Genomic DNA, 24,707 nt, shown 5'->3' with positions numbered 1-24,707 from the left:
TCCCGATTTGCCAACAAAGGATAGATAAGTTAAAGAAATCCACTTTAAAAGGCAGACGGAAATAAAAGTAGAATGAATCACTGAATATTATTTTTGGAAATTGCATAACCAACTTCAGACACCGTTTAGTTTCAAAACGTTTGATTTCAGAATACTTGCGGACATTGACCTATAGCTTATGTAATGCAGGATTTCCTTGTATTCATAATACGAACCGAGACTGGGGTGACTGACCTTTGTCTAGTCGTTCGATGGTCGATAATTTCGAAAAGGATTATTTAAAAGCTTTATTTGAATTTATTTAGCGTATCTTTAACTGAAGTTGGCTCTGAACTAAGTACATCTTGGACAGCAATGACTGTGTTTCGGATGGCACGTTAAACTGTAGTTCCCGGCTGTCATTGAACATCCTTGGCAGTCGTTACGGGTAGTCAGAAGCCATTAAGTCTGACACCAGTCTAACCAAGGGATATTGGGTTGCCCGGGTAACACGGTTGAGGAGGTCAGACAGGCAGTCGCTCCTTGTAAAGCACCGGTACTCAGCTGCATCCGTTAGACTGGAAGCCGACCCCGACATAGTTGGGAAAAAGCTCGGAAGATGAAATAACTTATTAATACCTATCTGTGGTTTAGTCATTAAACTGGCGTTACCTCGTAATTCTCTTAAAGGCCGTTTCGCCTACATTTTATTTCAAAGCTATGAACGGCCAATGCCTTTTAAAAATCTTTAGCACAAATTCCGAGGTCATGCAATAGTTCCAAAGTCCATATAGTGGTGTTTACGGTTTTGAATACCTACTATTAAGTAATACTTCATAATAACATAGTTAGGTACGTAGTTTTTACAACAGTTTTTATAAACTTCGTACGGTGATACTTAATAAAGGTGCGTTTTAAAAGCTAGTTGCTGCCGCCGCTTCGATCCAAAACGGTTTTATGTAAATACATACAAACCAGTAGTGGTCGACTTCATGCAATGATGTGCACTTGGCAGTAAAGTTGCAGTCAAAAGGTGGCATTCAAAACTTACCTTAAAGTTTATTTCTACGCAGCGACTCGAGCAATGTTGTATCAACTTTATTAAAGAAGTGGAGACTCAATTCGACAGTATTTTTCTCACGTCATATAGTTTTGTTAGAAAACTTCTGAAATCACATCAGTATAATTAATACGTTGCTACTTAAAAATAAAATATACTTTTGTAAGATTAAAACATAAATTAAATTAATAAAATAAACTTTCTTCTACACTTAAACTCTACATTTGAAAGTAACCGCATCATAATGCCACGAATCATAGATATAGATTAACCAACACAAGCAAGCAAGTAGGTCGAAGTCGAAACGATGATTAGTCTATGGTTATGAAATTAATGCATTAAAAACTCATACAAGAATTACGAGACAATAAGAATGGCCCATCAAATTATACATAGATGCGTTGCATTGGCAAATTGGCCTACATATTCTCGAAATTACATAAACTATAATCAGCTGGTATAAGCAATCATAACATGGAAAAAACCGATTGAAAATATTCCATGCAGATATACACACTGCAGACTAAACAGTCGGCCGAGAGTTGACGCGATAGTTTTCATTTTTTTTTTTTTTAAGAAATCTTGTTTCCAATCAAAGTTCTCAGTCGGTCTGATACCGGCTAAATACCTGGTGTTTGTAATGTGCGTATGACCATATTCATCTTCTTACTGATTTTTGAGCCCAAACAAAATATCGGCCGACTAAAAGTGGGCAGTGTGTTGCCACTCTTAAATGATATATTGATGATTAATTCATTCACGCCCCACAAGAATGATTTTCCATTTGGTTTGGGTCAACGTTTTCTCATACCACATGTTTATCTCAATATCTATTAATAGATAGAATGGCGAAACTGTTTTGGTATATTTAATTTACATACTATAACATCTAAGATACCTCTATGGTTTACTGTTCTTTTTTCTTGTTTTGGCGGCAAATGTTATCCACAGATATTTTTAAATCAAAATAAGAAAATGATGCGTTCAAGATTAAGGTTTATTTTTTAGTTTAAATGCTAATAAGCCAATCTCAATTTAATTATTAACACACCTAAGCGATAATATTTCTTAGGTAGGTAGGTACTAGCCGTTTTCCCGCTATTTCACTCGCGTCCCGTGGGGATCACTGACGCACCGGGATAAAATATACCATATGTTACATGCAGATGATGTAGCCTTCTAACTGTGCCATATTTTTTTTATCGGTCTATTAGCTTTTGAGTTAGTCCATTACAAACAAGCAAATATATTTTGTCCTCTTTATAATAGGTATAAGATATTTTCTATGAAATAATTCGTAACTGAATCATATTCTAGAATAAGAATCTTTGAACCCAAACATGTACATTGATCAATAAATTCATTCACCTTTGTATCGTACGCATGATATGCTTTACGCATATTATATTTGCATATTATATGCTTCGGAAGTTAGGACTTTGACCTTGTCATAGTTGTCATGTCCGTTCTTACGTCACAGTGTTGCTTGCCTTGAGAAGTTGAGACCAAAGGGCTGCTTTATTCAAGGTAGTTTTCCAAAATATGTGGTAAAATCCGTACAAATAAATTACCTGGAATGAATGTTCTGTTTGTTACGTACATATTAAAATAATCCTTTTTAGGGTTCCCAAAGAATAAAACGAAGATCCCATAGTATTAAGATTCGCCGTCTTTTTTTAAAATTTTTGTTTTATCTGTTTGTTCCTGCTAATTACTAAAAAGGCTGGATAGACCACTTTGTTAGCAAAACCTGATTTAATAAGGACTTTTTATTAACTTATTTATACTTTTTATGCAGGTGCGGCTAGTAGTTTTTTGGAGGGAAAAGAAACTTAATTAATGCTATTTTTAGACTAATGTAGGTTGGTTTAAGGTTGTGTAGTCGATAACATAATTTATAATTAGGTATTGACGTTGTAAATGCTCAAGGGTGACCCGCAAGCGGACATTTTAGTTGTTATTTTCTTAAAATTTTTACTGTTTATTTTCTTGTTATTTACAACTTTTTACAAAAAAGAATTAAAGGTAACAGAGGTATTTATGTGAGGACACACAAATACTTTAATTGTAGGTATGGCTTCTTTTTAGTAACACTGTGCTCTACCTAAAGGCTAATAATTATTATTGATTATGTAGTTTTAAATAATAATTGTTAAATAGAGATGAAACTTCTTCTTAATTTAATTAGGTAGGTACTTAGCAAGCCCCGGTATCAGGGTTTTTGCATATTCGCTTGTGAAATAGAATAGCTGGAATTGTAAAAACTTCTCTCCCACGCACGAAGACTGAGCAATGAACATGTAGTTTTTTTTTTATATACCAATACTTACATATCTTGGAAACTACTAAACCTGTCGTTTACACAGGGTCTTTTTTTAATTTATTGGTTATTGGTCCTTGACTCAGTTTATGACAGATTTACGCCAAAGCACAGAAGCACCTCTCTGGTACCTAAATCTTTTTAAACGTGGGAAATCATCAAAATAGGTCAGACTCAGCGACCAATTTTGTAAAGAGCAATTGCAAACACCCTTGAAAACCAGCCAAGTTCAGATACTTTGGAAAAAACCATGTCTTATAAGTAAATTACTCCTTAAAACCAGTAATGCGAATAAATAATAATAATACCGGTTCACTTAGATCTACTTAATACAGGAAAAAACATCGGTTCTTCTAGTTCCTTATAAATGGAAATAGTTAAGTATTTCCTTTGTGCGTAGTTCGTATAAGTAGTTTTTTTTATAATGTTTACATTTTTTTCCCCATATTATTTTCTTCACAAATAAAATGTATAAATATTTTAATTTTAATATTTTGATAATTACATAAACGGCTTTTTGTTTATTGTTGAATTTAAGATACAATCTTATCTTGAATAAAAGATGCAATCTTTCTCATGAAAATTTTGCACTTTTAAAAATTAAATACCTAATCATAACAACAACAGGGAATGAAAAACAAGTATTTTTTATGCATTTATTAATGAAAAAGTCACACTATTGTTTATTGAACGAACATTAATCAATTTCTCATTAAGTAAATATTGTGTACCTACAATACATATTTGATTTTTTTATTATGTAGAGACGACAAAAACATAATAAATTGGATTCAGCGTTATTAACGAATTGCTTAGGAAAATGAATATCAGTAACTTGGCATTACTTTTTAAGTAGGTACTTGCAGTTCATGACTCAAAAGTCAAAGATTCAAACCCTTAAAAAAAATTACAGCAAAAGTCAAAGTATTATCTATGTGTCAGATTTTGACAGATCACAATAGAAACCTGAAACAAAACTTTTTTGTTGTAAACTTTTTTAGTAACATCGATTTTTCTTTTTTTAAAGGTTTTAAACCAGAAATAACGGAGCAAGTTGCAGAAAATTCGTGAAAATGGCGGACGAGTCGCAAGTTCGTGCTTTTTACGCGGGAAAGAACTTTTTCATTACCGGTGGCACTGGATTTGTTGGTTTGTGTCTTATTGAAAAGATTTTGCGATGTATGCCTGATGTTGGGAAGATTTACCTGCTCATGAGGCCTAAGAAAGGCAAGGAGATCTCTGAAAGACTGGAAGAATTCCCTAAAAACCCGGTAAGTTATATCGCCTGTATGTTATAAAAAGTATACAAGTTTGATGATTGATGATGATGATGATTGATGATGATGATGATTCTATTTGAACATGAGTTAAAGCAGCAATATTTATTACTAAGGTAATGGAAGACAATCAAAACTATTCAGAAAATAAAAACCCTAAATTGTGAAATGCAGACAGTATAGAATCATAAACCACTAAAATAATTTATAATTTGTGTACCTACTTATCTCCATTAAACTATGACTGTTAATGAAAATGTGAACTTTACCTTATGAACTTTGACATGCTTTGGTCAGTGGGTCGTCTTAGGGGCGGCTTTGTTTAAGCAAAATAATGCTTTTATTGTTAATAAAAAAGCAAATGAACATGACATTATTTTAGAATACTTTCTGCTTTGCCAGATAAATGTGATAAAGGATTTTATTCTTAACTAGCCTAGGTTAACTTCTCAATTGTAACAATTATACTAAAGTATAGCAGCATTCAGCAAAGTATACAGTTATTTAAAAAGAAACACTTTTTCAGGTCTTCGAAAAACTCCTAGAAAGCCACTCAACAGACATCTTCAAGAAACTAATCCCCGTCTCCGGAGATGTCGGTGAAGCTAACCTTGGTCTCAGCCCGGCAGACAGACAGATGTTGATCGACAATATCAACGTGGTCATCCATTCCGCAGCTACGCTAGACTTCCAAGAGAGTTTGAGGCCGACTGTTAATATTAATTTACTTGGTACGAGAAGGATTATGGAGCTGTGTAAAGATGCTAAGGATTTGAAGGTAATTTATTGAACAAATAGATTTCATCAGCAGTTTTTTGGGGACATAAAGTAGTCATTGATTGATAGGCTATATAACACTGAATGATTCTCCAAATTGTTTTAATAATATATCCCTGTGATTTGCATGTTAAAGCAAACAAACAGTCAAAATCTTCAGATTTTTTAAAATAGCTTATCTGAATAGGGATAAAAAATAAAACATTTCACCTTACACCTTGCAAAATATGTTATTTTTTTAATGACAACAAACAATTAGTTGACAACAATTATATAATATACAGCCTAGTGTCAGTCATTAGTACTGTCGTAATTACTTGGAAACTTATAAAATTACATACAGAAAATATTAAATTCATAAAAATTTTACAAGATACACATCTATGAATTTACATTAAACATATTATGTACTACAATAATAAAACCATCATCCTCCGAGCCTTTTTCCCAACTAAGTTGGGATCGCCTTCCAGTCTAACCAGATGTAGCCGAGTACCAGTGCTTTACAAGGAGCGACTGCCCTATCTGACCTCCTCAACCCAGTTACCCGGGCAACCCAATACCCCTTGGTTAGACTGGTGTCTGACTTACTGTCTTCTGACTACCCGTAACGACTGCCAAGGATGTTCAATGACAATAATAAAACCATAATAATTTCCAGGTTATGATCCACGTATCATCAGCCTACGTGAACTCGTTCTTAACTGAAGCTCATGAGAAGGTGTACGAGGCACCGGAAGACGCACAGAAAGTGATATCTTTGGTGGAAACCCTGAATGATGAGTCTTTACTGCAGATTGAGCATAAGTAAGTTATTTTTTGTATAGTGGACTACTCTGTGCAATGGGTTAAAAATTGGCTACATAGCCTTCCATTATATGAAATAGCCTAGCCTTCGATTATATGGACTGTAAGAATTTTTCGAATCGGTTTAGTAGTTCCTAAGATAAGTGCTTTCAAGCAAACAATGAAACTAATTTTTCAGTTAAATAATATAATTGGTGTAGATAGTAATTGTAATTTTTTCTATTGGATTCATAAAGTTAGGGAAAAAATATTCAATCTGTCTTCATCAAATCACATTTTAAATAAGCCCAGTTTTTGAGTATATTTTATATATAGTAGTAAAATCCGCTTACAGAGATACCTACTTTCCGCATCCGGATAAAAAGTAGCCTTTATATTATTCTGATGTATAAAACTATATTCCTAAAAGCTACTAAAATAAACATTTTATTTTCTTCGCAGATTACTGAAAAGTCATCCCAACACTTACACATTCACAAAACACTTGGCTGAGCATGAGGTCATCAAATGTATTGATATGTTCCCCTGCACTATTGTCAGACCTACTATGAGTAAGTATAATAAAAAATTATTAAAACGTAATATCTTTAAGTTCCACCCTTGACTTAAAAGAACAGTAGCATTGTTCTTGGTTATTCTTCTTTTGCTCAGAAAAACCGAGCGGAAAATCCGCCAGTGTGAATGGGTTGTAAAAATAATTAACTGAGTTTTTAGATAAAAAGTCATTAAGAGTTTTGACGCTTTAAGATTGTTTATGCTTAGTATAATACTTAGGTATTAAACCAATTTGGGTATAGGTTAATTGTCAAGTATATTATTTTCTTAATCTTCAGAAAGGAAGTCTATTGAAAAGTGAAATGTATTTTTCTTTACATTTTTCAGTTGTGGCGTCTTGGAAGGAGCCAATTCCTGGTTGGACTTGCTCTAAAGTTGGACCTCAAGGCTTCCTCATGGGGGCAGCTAAAGGTAAAACTCTTTGCTTGATTACCTTATAGCTAAGCAGTTAATATGTGAGAAGTGTTTAAAGGCAATACTATTTTAAGTGACTGGACAATTCCCACAACAAAAGGATGTGTAGCGTGACAACCATAGTACCTTCTCCTCTCCGAACTCCAAACTAGTCAAGATATTTAAATTGTATTTGTTGTTTGTGTCAAAAAAGTGTTAGACCTAATTGAGTCTCAGTGATTATTTAACATGTTATGCTACTTTCCCGCGGTTTCACCCGCGTCCCTATGGAACTCCTTTTCGTACCTGGGAAAAATATAGCCCATGTTACTCAGCGATAGTTTAGTGCTTTCCAACAGTGAAAGATTATTTCAAATCATGCCAAGTTTTCTTTTGTTTCTTCCATGTTTTCTTTAGTTTTGGAGCCTTTTGGATACAAACAACTAAGAAAAATCTTCCTTTATTATAATATAGGTTATGGCATAATAAATGTGTCTAATACCACTTTTCTCTACATTTGCAGGAGTAGTCCGTCGCCTCCCCCTGGCTAAAGAGAAGGTAGCGGATTACATACCCGTGGATGTCGTCATCAACCAGTTGTTAGTTGCCGGATGGGAGGCTGCCAAGAGCAAGTGAGTTTTTTTTTTAATTTTATTAAAAATACCATATTACTTACTATCTATTATTTTGATTCTCAAACTCAAGAACGTTTATTTAAAATTAGGCTGATAAATCAGCACTTTTCGAACGTCAATAACAAAAGACAGTCCCCAAAACGCCCGCCCTTCACCCTATGTGTTATCGCTGGGAAGAAGTGGCGCAAACTCAGAAGTGGCAAAAACTCCTCAGCAACACATGTTTTTGTGTGTCCTTGATCTTGTATCATAAAATATTCATCATGTTGTAATTAGTTCTAGTTAAAATGAGTAAATAAGTAAGTTGTTGCGACGATAGCTCAGCAGGTGGAGTAAATAATAAGAGTGGACTGTATAACATGTAAATACGTATAATGATTTTTAAGAATAATTAAGAATAACAATATAGGTAATACAATTAAGCAAATACGAATTAAAGTTTAAGTATAAGAACTAAAGAACGCGTGCGCGCGGCCGGTGCGCATAAGCAAGCTTTGACCTCTGGTCTCGGCGCATTCGCGGCGAGCCGTTGCACTACGACGTCACAGTCGCCCCCACTTGTCGTGGACGCGGTTGAAGCGAGTGGGACGACTCAACATAAGTAATTAATTAAGTACTAAAGCTACTACCGTTTCTCTCAGGTTCACCCGCGTATCAATAAATCGCGGAAATTACATCTGGCACCTGGATAAAATATACGTAATGTCATTCGGGGATAGTGTAACAGTGAAAGAGTTTTTCAAATCGATTCTTTAAGTTACAAACAAAAATCAGTCTTCCTTATTATGGAGGTAATAATATATGGGAACTATATTTTTTGTCACCAAAATTTATTTTTGTCATCAAGTTGTATTACCTAATAAATAGATTTATCGCCACGAAATATTTTCGTTCTCAGATAAACAAAGACTGTTCCCATGTATGAATTACCAAATTATTGTCAATATAATGTATAAAATATGAGATGGATCACCAATAAAATTGTAGTGTATTACATGAATATAAACTTCGTTCTTATAATAATAGTTTTATTACTTAAATAATAGCTTGGTGCTCAAAATGGTAGATCTGTCACCAAATAAATCGATTAATCGATCTCTGACTGCGACTGCTTTTTATTTGTTATTTTGTCATCAATACAGTAGTTACATTTTATTATGTTCAGTTATTAAAATAATGTATTCGTTACCAATTTAATACATCAGTTTATTTTTAATGAAAATATGTTCAAAGGGAAGAGGAAGGGAAGGGAGACAAATTGGCGCGCTTTCGGGCCTCAACGAATGGGTTGTAGGTTGGTTGTAGGTACGATCATACGATGCTTATTTTGACTTTAATTAAGTGTTTTATTTACTATTCAGCTAGAAATTTAATTTAAATATATTTATACTACCTGTGGAAATTAAGACCCTTGGGGGAGGCACATGGCCAGTGAAGTAGTAGACTCTTTTGGTTGAAAGGATGATGACGACCACCCTACATTTTAATACAATTCATGAAATTTTCTAGTGATATAATATATGATTTATAGGTGATCTCTTTAAATTAGTTTGCCTAAATACTATTAGGACAAACCTATTATAATACATACAAAACCATTTATTTGGTACTTGACCCCATATCTCCATGATTTTCGGTAATTTATTGTGGAATTGATTTTATATTGTTTGGTGATACATTTTGGTGACAAATCTACTATTTTGAGGGCAAACCCTATTATTTAAGAAACACAAAATTAATTAAATTGGTGACAGCTTAAATCATACCCATAATATATCGGATAAATAGTAGCCTGTACATATTTATTTTGACATTGTTTTATCAAAATCTATTCAGCCATTTACACATACAAAAGCAAAAAATACACACACTTCTTTAAAATATAACTATACATATAAATAAATCTTAATTTCAGATCGGGTCTAACAGTGTACCACTGTTCTTCATCAACGTGCAACCCGTTCACCTGGACCATGTTAGACAACACAGTTAACAATATGCTGCACAAATATCCACTGAAAAGTGCTGTTTGGTAAGTTATCCCATAACATCTATACTTATTTATCTGTAAGATTATAAAAAAATATATAAAAGAGGTATTAAAATAAAAAACCTTAAAAAAGCAAAAAAAATCCTCGCAGTCGCTAACATACATAACAATAATCTTCTATAATATAAAAATGAATCGTTAAATGTGTTGGTAAGTGCATAACTCAACAACGCCTGGACCAATTTGGCAAATTCTTTTTTTGTTGTGTTTGTTATTGTCAGGAGAAGGTTCTTATGAAAAAAAATAGGGTAAAGTAGAGAAGTCAGTTGACGGGAGCGAAGTCGCGGGTAAAAGCTAGTATTTTATATAAAATCAATACTAGCTGTTTCACAAACGTCCCGTGGGAATTACTGTCCGTAACGGGATAAAAAGTCCTCGATAAATGGTCTATCTAAGGGTGCGTCCACATCGCGAATGTGCCGCAAATGTGCAGCACGCGAGCCGATAGCTTGCTGTCCGCGAGCTGCGCGCGTGCAGTCACTGCAATAGTTCGGTGCTTGTCTTTAGCGCAACTCACGCAAGGCTCGTATAGAGCGCGCGAGCGGCACTCAGTTCTCGCGCATTGGCCGCTGCCTCGAATTTAGCGGACAGCGGGGCGGCAGCGGCGGCGGCGCGGGAGCGGCAGGATCTTACGCGTATAAGCAAATGGACCGGCCCTCGAATACAGCGGCGCGGGAGCGGGCAACGAGCGGTGAGCTCCAGTCAAGCGGTGACCGCCCGCGTTGGGCGTCTGCATTGTAGGCATAGTGTTATACATTTTTTTTGTGACGTATCAAGATGTCTTCGGACGTGCAAGAGCTAATAATTTCGGCCATCTTTGAGAGGACACCCATATGGAACAGCAAACACAACAGAACACAACACTACACTGCTATAATAGTGCCGCGCGATCTGCCCGCTAGTTTCGAAAACAGGTATGCGTTGCCCGCCCCGCTCCCGCGCCGCCGCCGCTGCCGCCCCGCTGCCCGCAAAATTCGAGGCCGAGGCCTTAAAATTCCGTTTATTATTTAATAACAAGCGAGTCGCGCGCTGATCGCGTACGGTGCTTAGGCGCACGAACAACAATGCACGCGGGCAGCGAGCAAACGGCTCGCGAGCTGCACATTCGCGGCACATTCGCCAGATGTGGACGCACCCTAACGCTGAAAGAATTATGCCCATTTTCACCAACAAATACCTAAATTAAGGGATCCCTTAAGAGCATTTACGGAACAATTAATAAGAATTTCGTTTTCACCAAAGTTTAGGTATCCCTTATCCATAGTTATTTATGTCAAAATTGGGAGAGCCCTTATTCTAAGTGGCACTTAGATTAAGAGATTGTTGGTGAAAATGGGCATTAGTCCGTTGTTTCATGAGATCAGTGTATTCAACCAAGCAAAATCTTAGTTTTTTGTTTATTACTTCATTTAATTAAAAAAAACACACATTACACTAAAGCATATCATATGCAAATCTAATATAGCTTTTCCCCGCACTTTCACCCACGTCCCGAGGGATCTACTTCCCAATGCGTTACTCTGAAATATAAATTACATAGAACCAAGTTTCATCAATATCCATTCAGTACTTTTCGCATGAAAAAATTACAAACATACATCCTCACAAACTTTTGCATTTATAATATCAGTAGGATGTATAAATTATAGGTTTTGAATCAATATATTTATTTAATAATTTTCAGGTACCCTCATCTGAAATTCGTGCCGACCCTCCTAATGTTCCGTATATCTGCGATATTCGTACATTTCTTCCCGGCCTTCTTATTGGACTTGATGCTAAGAGTTACGGGAGGACGACCTATGTAAGTATTATATTTTCCCGCGGTTTCACCCGCGTCCCGTGGTAACTACTGCCCGTACCGGGATAAAATATAGCCTATGTTACTCGTGGATAATGTAGCTTTCGAATGGTGAAAGAATTTTTAAAAACGGTCCAATAGATTTTGAGCCTATTCATTACAACCAAACAAACAAAGTTTTCCTCTTAGTATAGATTGTACTCTTTATCTGGCTAGCCATTTCCTTTGATAATAGAAGGATTCAGATTAACTGTACTCAATTTCCATTTTTTACTTAAAGAAAAATAATATTTATGTTACTTTTCATTTAAAAATAAACAGAGGCTAAAAATCAATGTAATTATGGAATAACAACAATAAAATAATTAATTCCATTAAAATAATATTTGAGCAGTAGTTTTTTTGTTTAATATGTATTTGTGTAAAAAGTCCTATAATTTGAGTACCTTTAGTTTCTGGTTTGATTCCTGGGGTGGTCAAAGTGCACAAATTTCATTTTTTTTTATAAGAGTATGACGGCGCCACCGTCGATGTGTCAACCGTCGATCTGTCAACGGTGGACCTTATATAAAGCGGCGCGCACGACTCGGGTCATTCGTTCGCCGACCGTTGCCGAGTGCACACCTCCCACACATTCGTGATAAATAATTGTAGTGACTAATATTGTGTTAATTGAAATAAACCAAGTGATTGTGTGGTTAAAACAAAGGGGTCCTCCTTTGTTTTATTTAACGATGTCGGATCCTGACGCCGACAAGTATTTAAATTGTATATCTGTGGAGATCTAAGGGGAGGCCTATGTCCAGCAGTGGACGTCCTATGCCTGAGATGATGGTGATGATGATGATGATTTGAATTGTATGCGTCTGTTGAGCTTTTTTGCAATTTTTACTTCTCAACATAATAACCAGCAAAAATAATATTTAAGATGTTACATAATAAAATATTACTACTTTTAGGTATTATATAAAAAAATATTAAATACTTCATTTTATTATTTCAGTCTCATCCGGCTGCACAAAAACGTATGGAATTCACTGAACCGGCTCGAGAGATTCATCTTCAGCGAATGGAAATTCTACAATCCTAACACGTTAGAATTGGCGACGAAGTTAAGCAAAAAGGATAAAGAATTATTCTATATTGATGTAACTTCTTTACAAGTGAGTATAAAAAGTATATTTTTGTATAAAAGGTAATTTATTTCACAATTCGCCAAAAGTCCAAAATTGTATGCTGGAAGGTAGCAATTAGGTAGCAACTCTCTATATGTCTTCCTTCGGGGAGGGTGACAGCGATTCTGACGGTCACCGCTAAAGCTACGGTTTAAATGAAATATTCAGATACCTAATTTCCGAAAAAGGCCTGTTTACTATTTATCCGGGTGCGGGAAGTAGGTCCTTCGGGACTCGGGTGAAGAAACAGACAGTAACTTATATATAATAGGAACTACTACCCGTATCGGGATAAATATAGCCTATGTTACTTGGGAAGAGTGTAGCTTTCCAACAGTGAAAGAAAATTTTAAATTAGATCATTTGTTTCGGAGCCTTTAAAGGTACAAATAAACCAAAAAAAAACAGGTTGTCTGCAAGGAAGAAAAGTACACAGGAAGCAAAATAATTTTTCATACTTTTCATAGTATTCGTCTACTTCCAAAAGGATTTATCTCAATCAATACAACAGTTTTATTTTAAGATTTTTCAAACTGAAACTGTTTAACTGAAATATTTTTTTAAGTGGGACCACTAGTTCCTGTGTGAAACAAACATTCTATGAAACAAACATTTCTTTTTTATTATTTATGTTGATATAGTTAGTAAAATACATAATACAATCTATTTCCAGTGGGTAGAGTACTTCAGTACGCTACATTTGGGCGTCCGTCGCTACTTGAACAAGGAAAAGGAATCTAGTTTGCCCGCCGCTCGCAATAAGGACATGGTGTAAGTATTTTAAACTATATCTTAGTTAATTGTTACAAAATATATTTTTAGACTTCCGTACCACAAGGAAAAAAGCAGTATGTCTGTTAAGGCTTCCATACCCAAAGGAAAAAAACAGTGTCTCCTTTTAGGGTTCCGTGGCCAAAGTGAAAAAAACAGCAAAATGCGCATCCGACTCTCACGTGAAGAGTTCTATACCGATTTATCATTATCTAGCTTTTTCCCAAGTGTGCTGGGGTCAGCTTCCAGTCTAATCGGATGCAGCTGAGTACCAGTGTGCCACAAGGAGCGACTGCCCTATCTGACCTCCTCAACACAGTTACCCGGGCAATCGATAAGTAAAACTAGTTGTGAGACTTACCGACTTATGACTGTCTTTAAAACGATTAAAAAGCCCGTTTGTTGTATGAGAGTCCCTTAAAATATTGAACAAACAAACAGAAATATGGTCCCTTTTTATAATATTTCTATAGTATGGAAACCTTCATTTGAAAGTCGAACTCATATTTAGCGGGTTTTTGTAAAAATAATTTAAAAAATATTACATATTTTAATAAATAAATAAACGTACATACCTAATAATATAACACAATATTTTCTCCATTCCAGCCTCCTAGTATTCCACGTGATTTGGCAACTCTTCATCATGGGACTGCTGTGGTATATCTTCGCTTGGCAGACAGGATTAACTCTAGCTACTAGTGCTTGGATCGCTCCCATTATCTATGTATTGTATAATTTACTTTAAATGTAAGGAAAAACTACTTAAAAGAACGTAAAAGTTTTTGAATTATAGGCTTTTTGATATGAATCTCCTTTGAAAACAGTGTTTTGGATAGCACTTATTATTTATGTAAGTACTCTATAATTTACTTTAAATCTATGGAAAAACGTACTTAAAAAAACTTTTTCAAGAAACCTTAAAATAAAGTACTGAACATTATTTTTGTAATAATATGAATCTCCTTTGAAACTTATGGTCTACTTTTTTGGTAGTTCATAACAGCGTTTTCACACTAGCGTATTTTCCGCTCGATTCGGGCGGTGTAGCGCGTATAGGCGCAATACAATTATTTTTGTAATAATATTAATTTCCTTTGAAACTTATGGTCTACTTTTTGGTAGTTCATAACAGCGTTTTCACACTGGCGTATTTTCCACTCGTTTCGGGCGGTATCGTGCATATACGCGTCATTAAACAAAAAGTTTTTGTCAAAAACTGTTGTTACGAAACATGAAATTAATTCTAGCTGTCGGATAATCTGATAACGCACATGTCCTGCTAAAAAAGTAGTTAAGAAAATCCTTGTCCTACAAAGAATCGGCCCATAATATCTGTCCTAAGTCTGACGTGACGGGTGCGGGTAGCCTAAAAACTATTGGTGAGAAAGTTGACGTTTAAAACCAGACCAATTTTTAAAGCACGATAAAAATCCGCTAGTGTGAAAGCGTGGTTAGAAAATCTAAATCTAATTTCTATAAAAACTGACTTAAATTATTTTTCTATATCTTTTAGATTTTTTGAATATTTACTTCGATTTTTGATATTTTTATTGAATCTCTTGTATTATGTATTTTCGTCCATTTTCTACTAAGAAAAACTTATTATTAATGTTTAACTGATAGAAAAGTATGCATAAAATGCTGATGTGTCTATGGCCTATGGGCTTGGTTAAAAAAGTTAAGCTATACTTAGGTAATCATTGGATGAAAAAAAAATTATGTTATATAAGTATTGGGCCAAAATTTAATGTAAGAGGGCGAAATGTCAGGGAATGTTTGTAATGTTGTATTTGTAGTTTTAATTATTATACTTCTAAGTAATCAACGTTAAATAAGTTAATAAACTGTTAAAAGATTTAAGAAGTTCATCATCAAATGACCCCTCCCGCTGTGGGTTAGCAGCGGTGAGGGAGTGTCAGACTCTTACTGACTAAAAACCGTCGTGTTCCGTCGTAGGCCTTTTATGTAACAGGGCCGCGGTAACTCTTTCGAACAACCCGCAGCCCCGGCAGGCATTGTTGAAACAAGCTGTTTCAAACTAACAAAATAAAGTAAAAACCATTTCAAGATTTACATTCCAGCACCTTATTTTATATTTATGGTAAAAATATTCATACAAAATAGCATTTATTTGTGCTCAATCTTGTTATAATTTAATTAATTGTAATACCGTATCCAATAATTAATTTCTTTGTATTTTATATTAATTCTGTAAGGACTTAGTTTTGTCGTTATAAGATAGAAATACTTGACAACACCGTAAGTATTGCCAGCAATCAAAATAGAAAAAATAAGTTGGTCTTGTTTTATGTGTTATTCTTAACCAACTTTTTAAAAAGGATGTTCTTAATTCGATGTTTGGTATTTTCTCATTTTGTATGTTTGTTTGTGAGATCTTACAACAGGAAAAGTGAAGTATGTACTTACATTCCAGTATTTTTAGTGCAATGTATTTTTTTTTCGAAATAATAAACATTTTGTTAAGAAACTGTTTAGTTTTTTTTTTTAACTTTGAAAAAAAGTCTATGTGCTTTCTTTAGGGATTACCACTAAATGGCATGAAATAAAAATCGGAATAAATGCGAATTATTTTTAATAATTTATCACAAAGTTATAAACATTTCATTCATAGTAATAAATAGTTGAGTACATGTTCCTATACATTATTGTAACCATACATTTACACATGGATATCCTACATTACTTCATGCACGTCCAATAATCGGTGACCGATGTTTTGTAGGAGAAAAATAGAATAGTATAGTAATCGGCACGAATCTTGAGCTCTGACCTACATCTGAGCAGAAGTAATAATAAATAATAATAATAAAAAACTTTATTCACAAATATGAGACAACTATACAGAATAATACATTTAGTTGCGTTGGATTAAGCAAGTTACAAAGCTCTACAAAAGTTTAATAAAGGTATTGTCACAGTAGAATTTAGGCAGAAATGTAAAAAACAGCGTAATGAAATTGAAAGTGGTTTGGTTGTCTTTGGATTGGTTCACCCTATCCCCTCGTACTAGTGTAGAACTGTATCACGAGCGGATAGTCTTCCTCAACCTTATTACAACACATTCACACATGGTTCCAGTTACAATGACTCAGGCAACAAATATCTTAAAGCTATTTTAAGAAATTAAGTACATTATTGTGAATTATAGTATGTGTAGTAAGTATGTAGTTAATCTGTGTTATTTTATGTATGTATATGAGTGTGTTTAAGTGTATGTTTTGTGTAAGTTACAGTAAGTGTGCGTTGATGTGTGCGTTGATGTGTGCTTACATTTATGTGCTCTTTTTATACTAATTTTTTTATCAGATTTTCAGTGGTGTTGTAGTCTAGTGTTTTTAAGTATTTCTCCAAAGTTTCTTTACATGTTTGGCTATCAAGATTCTTCAATTTAAGATCTTTACTTATTGTATTGTAAAGGCTAGGTCCAAGATAGTTATGGAATTTATGTGCAAAGGTAGTACGGTATTTGGGTATGTTATAAACTATATCCAAACGTCTCCTATTCGTAAAGTGCGGTTTTACCTTATGTTGTGCCATGATCTCTATTTTAATAAACAATTTTCGTACCGTGAGAACCCCTAGATCAGAGTAAAGTAGGTGTGTCGGATAAGTGTACTTTTTGCGAGAAATGACCTTAAGTACCATGCGTTGAGCTCTTTCGACCACTAACATAGTGGTTTTTGAAGTTCCTCCCCATACATTCAAGCCATACATCAATATAGACTGACATAATGCAAAATAGATTTTTATTAGCAGTTTAATGTCACAAGCGTTTCTAATTGTTTTAAAAATATAAATCAACTTTCTTGCACGATTTCCTACTTTCATGACATGCTCCTTCCAGCTTAAGTTCTGATCTATTACCACGCCGAGATACTTTATAGAATTCGTTTTAGTAATTGGTTTGCAATGACAGGAACATGGGCTGTTGCAGTTGTGAGTTTGTATGACTATTGAATCCGGTGAAGGTTGAGTTCTGGCGTTAATAGTAAAAGTAACAAATTTAGTTTTATCAAGATTCAGTGTCAACAAATGATTGTCCAGCCAAGAGGTTACTATAGCAAACCCTTCATTTGCTGCTTCAGTTACTTCTTTCCAAGTATTGGAACTGAACAGTAAAACTGTGTCATCTGCAAATGTTACTACTTGACCATTTCGCAAAATCAAATTGCAAAGGTCATTAATATATATTAGGAACAGCGTGGGACCCATTACGCTGCCCTGAGGCACACCAAAAGCAACACTTTCCTCACAACTGACACTGTTATCAATTTTTATAACCTGCTTTCGGTTTGTCAGGTAGTCTAGAAAAAGTTGGAGTGGTATTCCTCGAATTCCTAAGGTCTCGAGTTTATTTATGAGGATCGGTACAGATACGGTGTCGAAAGCCTTAGCCAAGTCTAGGAATATACCTACAGACTTCTGGCCTTTGTCCAATTTTTCGACTAGATACGAAGTTACCCTATGAAGAGCGTCAGCGGTTGATATTTTTTCTCTGAACCCAAACTGATTATCAGAGAGAAGTTTATGGGTTTCTAGGTAGTACTTTAACCTTTTATTTATTAGTTTTTCCAGAATTTTTGAGAAACTAGAAAGTAGAGAGATTGGCCTGTAATTTGACACCAAAGTTTTGTCTCCTGCTTTGTATATAGGAACAACTACAGACTTTTTAAAAGCATCTGGAAACACTCCTTTTGAAAAACAAGCATTGTAAATATGCGCTAGAGGTGCAGTCAGGAAATCTACTGTTCTTTTAATAAAGTAAGTGGAAACACCGTCCCATCCCGAGGAATTCTTCGATTTCAAGTTAGCAATTACTTCTTTAATTTCTATTGGATCTGTTGGGAGAAGCATAAAAGAGTTAATGGGTTTGCCCTTCGGACCTGGTCTACCCCGCTTGCTTAAATCTATTTCATTTGTGAGGGTCCTGGCCATAATAGCGTTTGCTAAATTACTACCGACATTGACAAAGTATTTGTTTATGTTATTTAACGCGTCTTGAGTTGTTGAATTAGAGGATATAAGCTCTGATGAAGTTTTTGGGGAACTGTTTATACTAGCCATTTCTTTTACCAATCCCCATTGTTTTTTTAGATTACGACTGGATTTGGCTAACTCAGATTTAAAATAATCTTTTTTAAGGTTTCTTAGTAAACTATTGCATTTATTTCGATACCGCTTGTAAGTTATAGCAAGAGTTGAGTTTTCTGGATCCTTTCTCAGCTTTTGGTGAAGGTGATCGCGATTTCTCATACATCTACATAATCCCGGTGTAATCCACGGCTTAACAATCACTTGTCGCCTAGGCTGCTTAAAGGTGACTGTGTGAGTCAATATGATGTTTTTAACGACATCCAAGAAAGTGTTTGTCATGTCATTTGGATCATCATTATGAAACCTGTCTTCCCAATTTATCATTTTTAAATCTTCAACCACGGCATCGTAATCCGTTTTTGTACGAAAGTTATTTTGTATTGGTCTATTCTTCATTTCCAAACGTAGTGATAGCATGACAGGAGTGGTCGGTTAAAGTTGAATTACAAACTATAGTTAAAGGTTTTAGTTTTGTTTTGATGAAGCAGTGATCAAGACAATTAGATTCTCTAGTCGGAAGAGTGTGTGTGGCAAGAAGGCCGTAAGATGCGAGCAGATTTAAGTATTCTGTGTGTTTGGGATTAAGTTGCTCAGGTTTAATATTAATATTTAAATCACCAATTAAAATTATATTTTTATAATGATTAAGAGTAGACAAGATTTGATCCAAAGACTTTAAAAAAGGCTCTAGATTTTTAAAGGCTGGAGGCCTGTACACTGATACAACAGCTAAATCGTTATTTATCGTGGTCACAAGACAATTTACTTCATGACAAAAATCTGGTTCATAGACATTCGCGTGTATACTATCTTTTAGATATATTACGATACCATCATTTTGATTTAGGTGGCATTTAGTAATATGAGTTGTGTAATTAGGCATTACAGGTATGATTGAATTTTTGGATAGCCAAGATTCAGTAAGCACAATAAGATCATAATTGATGTCTAGTCTTTTGAGGAGAACAGTAAGCCCATCATAGTTACAGTTTAGACTTCTGATATTTTGGTGTAATACTGAAAACGTCTTTGCATTTGGGTCAAAGGCAGCCTTGCAGTTTTCCGGAAAATCAACAGCTATAGCATCGCCGACACTGACGAAATCGTCAATGTCATTTGCGATACCATTTACATCAACCATGTTCTTTTGAGGTATAAATAAAAACAGAAATAATAGCGATGATATAGCTGAAGCATTCTACCAGGACACCAAAAACTGCGAAATATACCGTATTGAAAGCACATAGCAATAAGCAAGGAGATGTTTTGTGTTTTAGTTTTAGTAAAAAAGATGGGTGAGTTTTATGTTTTGATGTGTAGTGATTGTGAGTAGTTAAACAGTAAACATAATAGTAGAAATACTTAATTATTAACAATACGAAAATACTTGTACGAGATAATTTTGAATGAGCGCAAAGCATGCAAAAAGTAAGAATAAAAAAGTTATTACAGTAATATGGGTGTTCAAGAAAATAAGTACATAAACACTTAACTAGTCATTTAGCCTGACGGAGGAGATCTATGTCTGTTTCTTTTTTAATAAGAATCTGCCGGTCTCCTTCACTTTTTCTAAGGAATACTTTACCGAGAGAAGTCCAGCAGAATTTATAAGTATTCTCTTTAGCAAATTTTCTAGTAAGGTAGAATAGTTGCTGACCTTTTTGTGTAAGGCACTCGGACAGATATACCGGTTTAGGGGGGCCCTCTAATTTTAAATGTGATGTGTTAAACTTATTATCTTTGTTGGTTTTATTAAAGTTCCGTGCACTTTTAATGAACCGGGCCTTAATATCAATGTTCGCAAAATCCACTATTATTGGTGATACGCCTTCCTTCCTGTTTAACCGAAATAAATCTTTAATGTCATAAGATTGGATGGATACACCGAGAACGTTGGCCGCTTCTGTGACGATTTTGCGCAGGTCTTCCTTAGACTCTCCAATTGGCTTCGCAATATTTCTTATTTCTAGTCTTGACAGGCATGACATCCTTTCCAAGTTTTCAATGCGATCTTCCAACTGAATAATATAGTCTAAATCAGATTTCCTCTCAGCTTCCAAGGTCTCTGTTCTAATGACAATATGCTCGTATTGCATGGATAGAGTAATTAATTTTTCTTTTATTTCCGTATTTTGCGTAATAATCTCCTTTATTGTGTTCTGAAGCTCCTCTAACTTCCTATCCACCTGAGCTGTATGAGACTCCAGTAGGTCACGGATTTCGTTCATAAAATCATCACCTTTGCGTTTACGAGTATTTACATTCTCGTTTTCAGGAACAGTGGGAGTGGAGGTAGGCATTTTCATAAGGTTCTGTGGTTGAGTGCGTATGTTCGATTCGGCTTCTGACTCAGAGAGAGGACGTGACTTTGTCGGAGTGCGCTTCATCATATTTACACCATGAAGTTGGAGTTAGTGCAAAAAAAAAGGCAATAATAACAGCTTTTGATGTTTTGTTGGCCACAAATAAGCAAAGTTCTGTTTTATTTTATAAGGAAATAAAACAAAAACAAGTTTAAAAAAAAAAAAAAAAAAAATAAACTTGCAAAAATAATCTCGTGATCTGGGTAGCGAACCTGCACTCCTATTCTCGCCAGTCCGACGTGTGTCTCGACCCTCTGCGTTGCTCTTCGACGGGGTGGTGAAATTAACCGATTTGTTTCGGAAGCAGTGTCGATCCAGTCAAGTGGTGTTTGTGACCATATACGGTAGCGTTTGGTGCCACCGCGCGCTTTGGGACTCACCGCTTGCCGACGAATAGGAGCGAAGCAGCTTGGTGACTCACTGGTTGTGTACTTGCAGGACGATGACTCGCAGCAATTTTTGTTCTTTGTTCGCTTAACTTTACTTCATTAATTTATTGTGATAATACAAGCACATTTAACTAAGTTGTACACTATGAGTGTAAGTACTCAATTTGTTTATTGCTTAGATTTAATACCAAAGTTTTTTTTTTATATATCGGTATATACGGAGGAACTGTGTGCACGTCAACTGTATGTGCGCGCGCGTTGAGGAATGAAGTGATTTATTAGCAAAGAACCAATCCCGAGTGACGGCTATGACGCGATGCACTGCGGGCCAATCACCGCTTTACCGCCCCGTCCCCGCGCCTCACTTCATACCACAAAAGGAACCCAATAAATTACTTCTGCGCAGGTGAAGGTCAGAGCTCAAAATTCGTGTCGATAACTACACCGCAACGCTCCCGTCCTACAGAAAGTTGGTCAGAAAATCTTAGTCAGAACGTCCTACAAAAATCAGTCGGATTTTCTGTGCTACAAAGTCTGGTATAGGCGAACAGCCTTATGAATACTTATTGCAGAAGTATTTATAAATATCCAAACAAAAACAATTGGGTGCGTTCTCATAAAATCATCAGTTATGATACTTTAACCAATTGTGTAGTGCAGGTAATTAGTTTAAAATCTCCGATTGCACTATCCCATTCAAAGATTACATATACATATATCCTACATTTCAATCACAACACAAAATCAACAACAAAGCTTAATAAATAGCGCCTTTTCTAAAAAAATTGGCGGCAATTTTGACATTGACAGCTATGACAGCTGTCAATTGGAATGTTTTTTTTTCTTTTAACTTTTGGTCGTGGCTCTGTCTAGTTGTGCCAGTTGGTGTGCAATCCGTTCTTCTCTCGCCCGTCTAGCTTGACCAAGACCTCTTTTTTCAGCAAACTTCGCTATGAACGTTTCAACTGGCATGTTACCTGAAAAAAAAGCAATATTATTGATTTCATCAAAAATCGTGTACCTATCTGTTTAGAGAGTGAGGATGAGGACATAAATAAAAACATACGCCCACTCCCAAACTTCCGAGACATAAACATAAATAAATAGATAAAAACTAAAAGTTGCATTGTTAGTTGCCTGATCTGGAAACGAAGCCACACTCATACTAGAGAGGTTGGTGTTTTACCCTTACCACACACCCGATATAAGGAATACAAAAGTAAGTATATAAGTGGAGTACATAAGTGAAGTACATGAGAGGAGTACATAAGAAAGTATATAAGGAAGTACAAAAGGAAGTTCATAAGGGGAGTAAATAAGTGGAGTACATAAGGAAGGACATAAGGGGAGTACATAAAGTACAAAAGGGGAGTACATAAGGAAGTACATAACGGGAGTACATAACGGGAGTTCATAAGAAATTATATAAGGAAGTACACAACGGGAGTTCATAAAGTGAGTACATTAGGAATTAGATAAGGGGAGTACATAAGGCAGTCAAGCAGTTAAAAAATAAGACACACATACCCGTCAAGAACTGCTCCGCAATAACCTCGGACTCCTCATCAGCCTTTAACGCAGCCTCCTTCAAGCAATCTCTAATTCGATGCGGGTCATACATTTCCGCTAACTTCATATGCTTACGGTTCAGCTCTTCGAAGTTCATTTTCATCTGAACGATGGTGGATATGCGGTCGATAACTTCGGTTTTTAAATCATCCAACTGTTGTTGTTTGGCGATATTTTCTTGGGCTATGTTCTCGATACTGTTCATTAGTTCTTCCGTTTCAAGGTCCATTTCCACGAGTTGGGGGTTTACTTCTATTATTTTGTCCTGTAAGTAAAGAGGTTAGATATTATCTTCTTTTGTATTGTATGAGTTTCTCAGGGATAATTTATACTGTAAGATAAGAAAACTATTCCTTAACAATTGTTTTTTTGTAAATAAAAGTTGGAGCTATGGAGTTTCTGTTGGTTCTTCTCGATGAAATAAAAAAATATGTGTTTGAGTGAGATAGATAATTGAATGAACTGAGCAGAAAACTTATATGAAGCTCATGTGATTTTATCCAAATACATAGTATGTAAATCATTATACATAGTAGTGGAAACTACTAATAAGTACTAATAAGTAGTGTAACTGGAAAACCAATTTTCAAGAAAAAAGCCACATCCAAATTGGTTCATTTGTTGTGACACAGATTGGTCATACATATAATAATGAATAAATCTCTTTTTGTGTTTATTCTGCTACTTGGTGAGTAGAGAAATGTAACAAATTAGTTTGACTGTTCAAACAAACACAACTTGTTTTATAAATAAACATTCCTATGAAATGACCTGAGGAAACAGCTGCTTATATGATATTGATGTATTATAATCTAGAAACAATATGTGGACTGTATAGGGTGCAGTTTGAAGAACTTGAAGAGCTGTAGAGTAGTTTATAGGTTATAACTGAGAAAAATATAACAAAAAACAGAAAAAAACATACCTGTAAATCAGTATTATGCAATATCTCCTGCAATTCTTCAACACAGCAATCATTTAATTCAGGAAACATCATTGATTGTACATTAAAGTTCGCTTGAGGGCTCACATCATTACTTTTTGGCACTTCCTCCGAATTTGAGAGCTTAGGCATCGATTTCTGAAACTCCCTTATAATAGCTTGGACTACACGACCTAAATCTGAATGTAACGTATAGTTCAATAGACCAGGGGCACCTATAACTTGATTGGAGTTTTCACCTATCCAAGGATGAGGTATAGGTGGGTTAACGAAAATTGTAGGCTTTTCATTAGGAAAGTCTGGCCCTAAAATCACTGTTAAGCTCATATTTTTCGCGTCAGCTATGAATTCGACGCGATATTCAGCATTATCTTTAACTTCGACTACATGATCGTTGAAGATTTTTAGCGTATCTATTTGACGTTTTCTCATCTCTTGTTCCCCGTAGTATTGTCGTGGCAGCATCTTTGGTCACTCTAATTTGAAATCGGAACACTTTTTATGAGGAAGTAGTTGATTTTTTTGTTTTTTATTGTCGTGAAATTATGTTTTGTGAAGTGTCACCAAAAACTGGCTTGAATTTCAGTACTGATCTTATTTTGAAGTTCACGTTAACAAGTAAATAGGCAACCTGTAATACTTTTTTAATAAATTCGATAGTATTCTTACATGAAGAGTTTAAGAAATAGCAGAATACAAAATATTTTGTATTGTACGATCAATCA

The 24,707-nt window shown here is 35.1% G+C and overlaps 2 protein-coding genes across 2 annotated transcripts in view; one reads left to right on the top strand and one right to left on the bottom strand.

The window, feature by feature from the left end:
• LOC110382211 (putative fatty acyl-CoA reductase CG8306) overlaps positions 1–15,681 on the top strand; it is a 31,161-nt gene extending 15,480 nt beyond the window's left edge. Inside the window, exons 2-12 of the mRNA XM_064042591.1 lie at positions 4,387–4,630; positions 5,163–5,414; positions 6,075–6,220; positions 6,662–6,771; positions 7,103–7,186; positions 7,692–7,800; positions 9,719–9,835; positions 11,538–11,657; positions 12,658–12,817; positions 13,503–13,600; positions 14,210–15,681. Of these exons, the coding sequence (XP_063898661.1) occupies positions 4,433–4,630; positions 5,163–5,414; positions 6,075–6,220; positions 6,662–6,771; positions 7,103–7,186; positions 7,692–7,800; positions 9,719–9,835; positions 11,538–11,657; positions 12,658–12,817; positions 13,503–13,600; positions 14,210–14,348 (1,533 nt within the window). The 5' untranslated portion in view covers positions 4,387–4,432 and the 3' untranslated portion in view covers positions 14,349–15,681. The remainder of the gene's footprint in view (positions 1–4,386; positions 4,631–5,162; positions 5,415–6,074; positions 6,221–6,661; positions 6,772–7,102; positions 7,187–7,691; positions 7,801–9,718; positions 9,836–11,537; positions 11,658–12,657; positions 12,818–13,502; positions 13,601–14,209) is intronic.
• A 498-nt stretch (positions 15,682–16,179) lies between these two features.
• Positions 16,180–24,707, bottom strand: LOC110382212 (vacuolar protein sorting-associated protein 37A). The gene is made up of 3 exons (XM_021342718.3): positions 23,965–24,707; positions 22,998–23,304; positions 16,180–22,447 (listed from the first exon to the last, which is right to left on the bottom strand). Exons 1-3 carry the CDS (start codon positions 24,445–24,447, stop codon positions 22,317–22,319), a joined length of 921 nt encoding a protein of 306 aa, XP_021198393.3. The 5' UTR covers positions 24,448–24,707; the 3' UTR covers positions 16,180–22,316.

Source organism: Helicoverpa armigera, chromosome 29 (genome assembly GCF_030705265.1).
Source record: "Helicoverpa armigera isolate CAAS_96S chromosome 29, ASM3070526v1, whole genome shotgun sequence".
Lineage (NCBI taxonomy): Eukaryota > Metazoa > Arthropoda > Insecta > Lepidoptera > Noctuidae > Helicoverpa > Helicoverpa armigera.
This window is presented reverse-complemented; position numbering and strand designations above follow the sequence as displayed.

What these genes read in the sequence shown, in the direction of transcription:
- LOC110382212 (XM_021342718.3), bottom strand. Translation starts at nt 24,447, where the DNA reads ATGCTGCCACGACAATACTACGGGGAACAAGAGATGAGAAAACGTCAA. An exon ending in TGCATAATACTGATTTACAG is followed by an intron (nt 23,305 to 23,964) that starts GTATGTTTTTTT and finishes CTTTACTTACAG; the next exon opens with GACAAAATAATAGAAGTAAA. An exon ending in TGCGGAGCAGTTCTTGACGG is followed by an intron (nt 22,448 to 22,997) that starts GTATGTGTGTCT and finishes CTTTTTTTTCAG; the next exon opens with GTAACATGCCAGTTGAAACG.